The sequence below is a fragment of the Vulpes lagopus genome, chromosome 4 (assembly GCF_018345385.1).
Source record: "Vulpes lagopus strain Blue_001 chromosome 4, ASM1834538v1, whole genome shotgun sequence".
Lineage (NCBI taxonomy): Eukaryota > Metazoa > Chordata > Mammalia > Carnivora > Canidae > Vulpes > Vulpes lagopus.
The window spans coordinates 58,647,749-58,656,453 of NC_054827.1; the positions used below are offsets into that span (position 1 = coordinate 58,647,749).

General features: G+C 66.2%; 1 protein-coding gene across 1 annotated transcript; it reads right to left on the bottom strand.

Moving 5' to 3' along the window:
* IGFBP3 (insulin like growth factor binding protein 3) lies at nt 1-6,785 on the bottom strand. Its single transcript, XM_041753719.1, has 5 exons — nt 6,268-6,785; nt 3,358-3,578; nt 2,931-3,050; nt 2,290-2,429; nt 1-1,322 (listed from the first exon to the last, which is right to left on the bottom strand). The coding sequence occupies exons 1-4, from the start codon at nt 6,674-6,676 to the stop codon at nt 2,304-2,306; spliced, it is 876 nt and encodes a 291-aa protein (XP_041609653.1). The 5' UTR covers nt 6,677-6,785; the 3' UTR covers nt 1-1,322; nt 2,290-2,303.
* Nucleotides 6,786-8,705: the final 1,920 nt, after the last annotated feature.

An 8,705-nucleotide genomic window follows, 5' to 3' on the forward strand; every position in this document is an offset into this window, starting at 1 on the left:
TTATGGTAAAAACTTTATTTACTATTTATAAATACATCGCAAGACAAACTTTTCAAAAATACCTTTTTTCCCCCAAAAAACTTAATTAAAAAAATAAAGGAAAGCTAAGAGGCGAACGTCTCGAGGCCCCTCTGTGTCCCCAAGGGGCCGCGGGCGGCGCTCCAGCCCGGGGTCTCCCGCTCCCGCTGGTTGGAGTCCTGGCCTGTGGCCGCAGCCCACCGGGGTCTGTCGTCCCGCGCGGCCACCCTCGTGTGCTAACCTCGTGCCTACGGTTACCTAGCTCAGCTCCTAGCGTATCTGGACTATGACGTATGCAAGGGGACACCTCAGGCGGAATGCACGTTCTCTGCGTCTACGTGTGACTAGAAGGAGAAGCAGGGGGAGTCCCGTGTCAGCGCATGGATTGTCTAGGTGGCCCCCGCGTCCCCGGCGGGCCATCCCTCTCTGCCGGGTGACCGAACTGATTTTTAACTCTTTTTACATCGTGCGGAGGAAGACAAGGACAGAAAGGAGCTCATCCTCAAAGATAAACCTGGTTCTGGAACTGCTGAACGGGGGAAACGCGGTTTGTGGTCTGCGGTCCCCAAATAATCCTGCTCTCGTTCCGCGGCCGCTGAAAAGGGCTAATTCTTGTGGTGCCCCCGGCCCCGTGGGGCTGCCTCTGCTGGCAGGTCCCCAGCCCTCCACCCTGCACCCCCGGGAAGCTGCCTAACCCAGAGGGTCAGGAACACCTGCTCTCACGGGCTCCCGGGGATCCCGACGACATTCCTGGCCTCTCGAATTTTCGTGTAAGACTCATCTACTCTCTGCTCTTCCCCAGGGTGGCCCCCGGAAGGCTTGCAGGACCCTCTCCACGAGCCGAGCCGGGCCCTTGCCCGATGGACGGGAGCCGCTGGCAGGTGCACCGGGGGGTCTCAGACACCACCAGGTGCGGGGCTCCCCATCCTTGCGAGGCCTGTGCCTGCTTCCCGGGCGGGGACGAGGCCTGTGCTCCATGGAGGCAACAGTCGCTCGGTCTTGAGGCGGAGGGTGGACACGCGGGAGCGCTCGGGGACGCGCAGCGCTGGGGTTTACGTGTACGTTTGGAGGAAGCGGGAAGAAAAACCAAGCGGCGTCCCACGGACTCCTGGGAGGTGGAAGGGCGCCCTGGTTCGCCACCTGGAAGAGCCCTAGGCGTCGCAGACATCTCTTTCTAAACTTTGGTTAAAAAAAAAATCAATTCACCACAAAAAAAGAAATATAAATTGAGGCTGTAGCCAGATGCTGATCATGTCCTTGGCAGTCTTTTGTGCAAAATAAGGCGTTTCTGAGCTCCACGTTAACTAAAACAAACAGAAAGATAAATATGTTGCGATAACTCCCCCACCTCGGAAGGCTCAACTCCTGCCCCACGGTGCTTGGTGCTAGATCCCCCCGTGGCGGGTGGACGGGGGCTGCAGGCCGAGGCCCAGCCCCAGGTCTCACCCTCAACCTTGAGTTCTTGCTTCTGACTCGTGGGGAAACAAAACTTGTAACTAAAAATGAAAATTTGGGGGCGCCTGGGTGGCTCAGGTCATGATCCCGGGGCCCCGGGACTGAGCTGCGTGGGTAGGAGTCTTCTTCCCACCCCGTCCTGCTGGTGCTCTCTCCCAAATAAATAAATAAAATCTTCAAAAAAAAAAAAAAGAAACGAGAATTTCTTCTCTTTCCTTAAGTTTGTCTTGAGGAGATGAAACACATTTATTCTCTTTTCCCCAATGGCTCTCTCCATTTTAAAATTTTAAAGATTTTACTTATTTATTCATGAGAGACACACACAGAGGCAGAGACACAGGTAGAGGGAGGAGCAGGCTCCCTGCGGGGAGCCCGACGTGGGACTGGATCCCGGGACCCCGGGTCACACCCTGGGCCGAGGGCAGACCGGGCTGCCCCAGGCTCTCTCGTGTATTCAAAGACCAAGCAGGATCGCAGGTGACCGCATTCTTGGAAGTCAAAGTCTCCCGTAAACCTCCCCTTTGCGTCTGGTGAACAGGCCCGTCCAGCACCGACTCTCAACGCGTCCGAGACGCAGAGTACGGAGGAACACGAGCCCTGCTTGTAAGCGCGGAGCACGTTCCTTCCCCACGTCCTCGTGGATTCAGTCCTTTGCTGTGAGGACAAGCCCCCGACAGGACAGCCGCGTGGGGCAGCCTGGGCGGCTCTGCGCTGAGTGCGTCCGAGTCCAGCATCTCCCAAGGGACCGGAGGCACCCGAGACATCGGGACCAGGGCCCCACTTCCCGGGCGGGCACGTCCCGCTTCCCCGACTTACGTGGCCGGCGGCGTCTACTTGCTGTCCATGCTGTAGCAGTGAATGTCGCCTTTGCCCCTGGCGTCGAAGCCAGGCAGCGGCTGCCCATACTTGTCCACGCACCAGCAGAAGCCCCGCTTCCTGCCCTTGGAGGGGCGGCACTGCGGGGAGCGCAGGGGGGCAGTGAGCCCGGAGGGAGCCCCCGCGGGGGTTGGGGTGTCCCTCAGGTGTCACAGCCGACGCTGGACCTGCCACCCTGCAGGCACCTGCGCTGACGGGCGGGATGGCAATGTCCCCACCTCCCCGGGCACCTGTCCCCGGGCACGCGCCAGTCTGCACAGACGCATTCTCGGCGTGGGTTTGCCGAAGAACTGACTGAGGGGAACAGACGGACGTGCTGCTGCCTCCCAGCAGGTGGCACACAGGTGTCACAGGGACACCACGGAGCCCCATGGCCAGGGAAGCGCGGCCCCTGGGCCCTGTGGCTTCTGCAGCCGCCTGGCGGTCATGACGCTGAGGCCGCCACTGTGGAATGGCTCATCTCCAGACACGACTCACCCTGGCCTAAAATAAGGACACCCTGGCTGGGCCGCGCCTCCCAGGAAGGGGGACATGCGGGGGCGCCCAGGGGCTCCCGGGGCAGCAGGGGGCATGGCACTCACCTGCTTCTTCTTATAGAAGCCCTTCCTGTCACAGTTGGGGATGTGGATGCCCCTGGGGCTGAGCATATCCAAGAACTTGAGCCGGTTCAGCGTGTCCTCCACCTCCCGGCGGCAGGGCCCCTGTGGGGGAGCGGCGGGTTACAGGGAGCGTGGGTGGCCCCACGGGGGACCCGCCAAGTCATGCCCACACCATCAACCGTGGCTCCCCGGGGCAGGGGACACACACGACACTCAGCGACCAGGCAGACAAAACAGGCACCACCTCTGGGCAGAGCACTCGAGGTGCTGGAACCCGTGTCCCTGTACCTGGACCCCTGAGACACCCCCGAGACCTCCCTGCGGCAGGCAGGGCCGGCCCCTCCCATGCAAGACGGGCTCGTGCGCCCCGAGTGCCTGCCGCCTGCCACCCGCCAGGAGAGGCGCTCACATATTCCGTCTCCCGCTTGTACTCGGAGGAGAAGTTCTGGGTGTCGGTGCTCTGGGACTCGTAGTCCACCTTGTAGCGCTGGCTGTCCTTGGCGTGCCCCTTCTTGATGACGTCCATCTTCGTGTGCAGGGGCTGCAGCTTGGCGTCGGGCACCCGGTGTGTGCTGGGCAGGGCGTGCGCGCCCCCCGCGCCGTGGTCCTCCTCCGACTCGCTGCTGTTTCCTTGAAAGGTGCAAGGGGCACACGTGGCACGGCCATCCACCGCGAGCGGCGGCCTTTTCAGAATCTCACCCCTGGGCCCGAGTCCCGGCTGCACGGCAATGCCATCCGGCAACGCCACGTGACCTCGAAACACGGGGATCAGGTTCGGTTCCCGGGTACCAGCAGTGGGCGGCTGACACGGCGCCCCAGGGAGCCCACTTTCTGAATGGAATCTGCTGGGGCGCCTGGCTGGCTCGGCTCTTAGGCGGCCAACTCTTGGTCTCAGCGCAGGTGGCAGGTTCAGGGTCGCGGGATCGAGCCCCGTGCTGGGCTCTCTGCCCAGATCCCCCTTCCCTGCTCCCGTTCACACGCGCTCGCGCTCTCTCTCTCTCTCTCAAATGAATAAATAAATAAATGTTTAAGAAAAGTAAATACAGTGAAACCTGCTGTGTGCTCTTCCAGGGCAGCGGGGGCCTGGACGGCTTATCACCACCCCTGCCCTCCACCAGCAGGGGGCACGCCCGAGCCAGAGCAGGGACAGTGCTCAGGACTGACTCTGCTCCGGGGGAACACCCCCAGCTCCACCTGCCTGCCCTGCGGAATCTGGGCCCCACGTGGGGTGGAGGCAGCAGCCGGAGTGCACAAGCCCTGCAGGGTCCTGGAGTCCAGCGCCGTCCCAGGGAAACCGTACGCCCCTCCAGGACTGGCTGCGCGTCCCCCTGCTCTGGGCGTGTTTGGTGGTGTGAGATGGGTCCCGCCGACACGTCTCTAACGCCCTGTCCGTGCGTGGGCTGGAGCGCCCGGAGGGGGCTGCACAGACCCTGTGCGCGCCGGGCGTGTTGCTGTGTGCCAGAGCTCTTAGTCCCCAGAAGGACCCCACCACCCCGAGACACCTCCCGGTGCGCAACGTGCAAACGAGAAGGGCACCCGAGGCCCTGACGCCGGTGCTGCAATGCCCACAGCACCACCGGAGTTTCAAGCCCACGGATGAAACGTGGGGCTCCTGTGGCGTCAGCACGCTCTGGTTTCCCTTTCCAGGAGAACAGTGGGGTGGCTATGGGGGAAGCGCTCCTGAGGAGCCCCTGTGGGTCACGCGATTGCCCCGTTCGGCCAGCAGCGTGCCTCCCAGGGACCCCCCCCCCCGCACGCAGGGTGGCAGCCCGCGGGGAAGCTGGCTGACACCTCTGGCTCTAGGTGACAGGTGCATTACACGGTCTCGTGGAGAGCGCTCCCGCGGCTGGCTCGGGGACCGACTCTGCAAAACGTGCTCAGGGCAGGTGTGCTCACCAGGGCCCGGGGATCACCCCTCCCTGGGAAGAGAGACTCCCCGGAGGCGGAGGGGTGGCTGGGCTCCCGAGGGGTCTGGCGTCAGGGGAAGCGCAGATTAGCTCAGCGCCGGGTTCTTAATAGCTAGAATTTGGTTTCAATTTCCTTTAACCCAAGGGGTTTTTTTCCCTCCCTTGTCAGGGAAGTAGCAGGGACAAAGGAGATGCTAAGAGTATGCAAATAAACAGATTTGCATTTCTTTTCCAAAAACCGAGTAACTTCTTAAACCTCCCCGGTTTTCTTTCTAATGCCTGCGGACTTCAGCAGCAACACAAAACCTCCCCAGTGCAGCAGCGGATAAAGTGAACTTGGGACGGCCACTTAAATGCACCTCCCCGCCCCCAGAGGCCCCAGAAGCCTTATAAAATCTTAGGTCTTTTAATCGCGTTATGGGAAAGCCCATCAACCCACACGGGGTGGGGGGGCCTCCGTGGTGGTGGTTGCAACACACCCACTGCTGGCTACCTGGAGTCGGTGGCGCCTCCAAGAACTTCCAAGTGCACTTTTTGAAAATCCCGAAGACACGCGGGGAACACGGTGCCCACAGAGCACAGGCCCTAACTGCCCCACACAGAGGCCCCTTAGCCACTTCACATCCACCGCCGTAGAGCACTGCACGTCTTGGGCAACTGGATTTTTGCCTTCCCACCAATCCTGGGTTGGCCCAACAAAGCCACTCGGGAGTGGAAACGTGCAGAACCCAAGCCACAAAGGGGCTTCTCTCCTGCCAGCCCGGGGTGGGGGCCCTGCCCGGGGCGGGCAGGTGGGGGCATGATGCTCCCCGCCCCCAGGGAGGCTGGCTGGGCCTGCGGGGGTCTAGAGCAGCAGCTGCCGACCCCACGTACACGGCCTGAGGTCCCGCTGCGCCACGCCGGAGCCTCCGTCCTCTTGGGGCTCCCAGCGGCCGCGCCCCAGCCCTCCGAGGCCGGGTAGGAGGCACGCGGTGCTGGGCGGGCTCCTTCCCCCTCAGCATCCCTGAGGTCTCCGCGTCCTCGTTCCCGCAGCTCCGGCCCTGGCGTGGGTCGGGGCGCACGCGGGGCCGACGCGGGACGTGCCAACCGGGCGCACCCCCACGTCCCTCCTTGCCTTTGGGGGACCTTGGGGGCCACCTCCTGGCGGACATCAGGTGCGCCGCCGCGACGGGCCGCGCACACCTGCTTCCCACCCGCCCGTCCCTGCCGCGCGCCGAGCGTCCCCGAGGCCCGGCAGCGCGTCCCGCACGTCCCCGCGCAGCCTCCCGGGCCCTCCTCCGCCCCCGCTCCCCGCCGGCCGGGGAGATGCTCCCGCGCCGGGGCCCGCCCCTGCCCGCCCGGGACACTGGGACACCGGCGCCCGGCGCTCGGGGCGGCAGCGGGGCGGGGGCCCACCTGGCGCGGCGGCTCACCTGGCGCTGGCGGCGCAGGCAGCAGGTAGGCGCGCAGGCGGCCGGCGGCGCTGGCGTTGGCGCAGAGCCCGCGGCCGTCCAGCAGCGCCTGCAGCGGGCGCGGCTCCCCGGGCGGCGGCTGGCAGCGGAGGCCGGCGCCGCAGCGCTCGGTGTAGACGCCGCACGGCTGGCCCTCGCGCAGCGCGCACGTCAGGCAGCAGCCGCAGCCCGGCTCCCGCACCAGCTCCGGGCACGCGGGCGCGGTGGGCGGCGGCGCGCACTGCGCCAGGGCGCGCGCGTCGCACGGCTCGCAGCGCACCACGGGGCCCGCGCCCGCCGCGCCCGCGCCCGCCCGAGCCGCCGGGGGTCCGCGGAGCAGCGCCAGCGCCGTCAGCGCCGCGGCCCAGAGCGCGGGGCGCGCCCCCTGCATGGCGCCCTCCGGGGGGCCCGCTGCTCGGCCGACCGCGGCGCGGGGATCGGGGAAGCGCGCGGCGCGAGGCTGCGGGAGCGCGGGGCGGTCGCCGGAGCTGCGCACTGCGCCGCCGATGTCGCGTCTGGGCGGCCCGAGCGCGCCGGCCGCTATATAGAAGCCGGTGGCCGAGGACACGCCCCGGAACGGCGCGCGGGCGGGGGCGGGGGCGGGGGCGGCGCGGGCGCGGGCGCGGGGGCGGGGGCCGGCACCTGCTGCACGCGGGCACGCGGGCCCCCCGGGCGGGGGCGGGGGCGGGGGCCGGGGCCGGGCCGGGGCGCGTGGCCTGCGCGGACCCTCGCCGGGCGCGCTGCGCAAAGCTCCGCACCCCGGGGAGCCTCGCTCGGGGCGTCGTGGGGTGTTCCCGGGCGGGAGGCCGTCGGCTGGCGCGCGCCCCCCCGCCCCTGCGCCTCGGCCGCTGCGCCCGGGGCCCCTCCCGGCGCCTCAGCGCCCTCCTCCCCGCGGGTGCTCTCGCCGAGGCCGTGGAGCGGGCGGGACAGCGGGCGCCCCCGAAGCGCCGGTGATGCCCGGCGGCCCCGCCGTTGCGCGCTCCAGGCCCCCGCGCGCCCGAGGGGAGATGCTCTGGAGTCTCGCTCCTGCGCGCCGGGCTGCGACGGGGCCAGCGCGCCCCTTCCCTGGGTGACCAACAGAGGGCACCGGTGGCCCAGGATTGGCGCGGGAGCTACCCTCTCCAGGCTCCTCTGCCCAGAGCCCTTGGGGCCGCGGTGCCAACGGAGGAGACCCCGGGAGGGGACGTTCCCGGGCGCTGTTGGCGATGCCTTCTTGCTCCGGGAGGCGGACAGGTGCCTTGCGCGGTAGAGACCGCCCCTCAGGCCCCCCTACCTTCCCCGCTGCCCGGGCCCAGCCCCCTGTGCGGCTGTGGGTGAGGCTGGCATGAACCCCAGCGTCCGCCCTGCTGTGTGCAGGCGCAGGTGTGTGTGCACGCGTGTGCCCTCCTTTAGAGGGGAGCACCAGCTGCTCACAGCAAATGCACAGGCAACAAGAGTTGTACGTGAGTCCCTCCTTGGAAACATCAGGGACCCGCAGAGGGACCTGCGTCCCCAGCTCTGCAGGGGTGTCCACTCCTGTCCCCCCGGCCACCGGCATGGGGCTCAACCTCCTGGCTGCCCCCCCTGCCCCCTGCCCCCCCATCCCTCCTTGTAGCTCTGTGTTGGCTGCTTTGGCTCTGAGAGCAGAGTCCCCGAATGCCCTGGAAAATCAGAGGGAGCCAGACATCCCCTGAGGGTTGCAAGTGCTCCTTCACTACCCGCGGAGGCCGCAGTTCTGACCGAGTGCTGCTTGTCCCGCTGTAGATCCCCGAGGTCGGCCTCTGTGTTTAGGACAGTGCCAGCCGCCAGGCAGCATGGCGCTGCTGGAGTGTTGCTGGGGGCAGTGGTGGCCCCGGAGCCCCAGGAGAACCCTGCGCCCTTCCCTGGCTGGAGAGCGGGTGCCAGTGTCATGCAAGGCCCCAGGGGGCACCAGAGAGCTGGGTGCGAGGCCACAGTGTACACTCAGGACCACGGGTGGTAGGACCTTGGTCCCCTTCTCTGTGAAGTCCTGCAGTGGCCAAGTGGGTCTGCAGTCGTGGGCAGCCACGTGGGGAAGACCACGTTCCAACAGGTGCTCGTTTTTATGAGACCCAACTGCAGGGACCCCCCCCCCCCCCGCTACCCCCAGATTGTAGTCGTTGGAACGGGGGACTTTGATGGGCTGAAACTGCCTTTGTGTCATGCTAGTTGATTGTGTCAGATGGTGGTTCACCCGGCGCGGGTGGTTAACCGACAGAAGCTAGGGACTGGGGTGGTCAGTGGGAAGACGGGCACCGCCACGCCCTCGGATGGACCCGCGTGCAGTTGCTTAGTGGTTGTCAAGTGTGTGCGGCTGTGGGAAGGAGCCACGGCCCGCTGAGGGCTGGTGGTCGCTGGGGTCAGCCCGTCATAAGCACATGACACGAGCCTCTCATTTCTCCATTGAGTCCACTGCTGCTGCT

Coding starts and splice junctions, on each gene's coding strand:
- IGFBP3 (XM_041753719.1), bottom strand. CDS start 6,676: ATGCAGGGGGCGCGCCCCGCGCTCTGGGCCGCGGCGCTGACGGCGCTG. Junction 3,579..6,267: donor GCCTGCGCCGCCAGCGCCAG/GTGAGCCGCCGC, acceptor GCACCTTTCAAG/GAAACAGCAGCGAGTCGGAG. Junction 3,051..3,357: donor ACAAGCGGGAGACGGAATAT/GTGAGCGCCTCT, acceptor GCTCCCCCACAG/GGGCCCTGCCGCCGGGAGGT.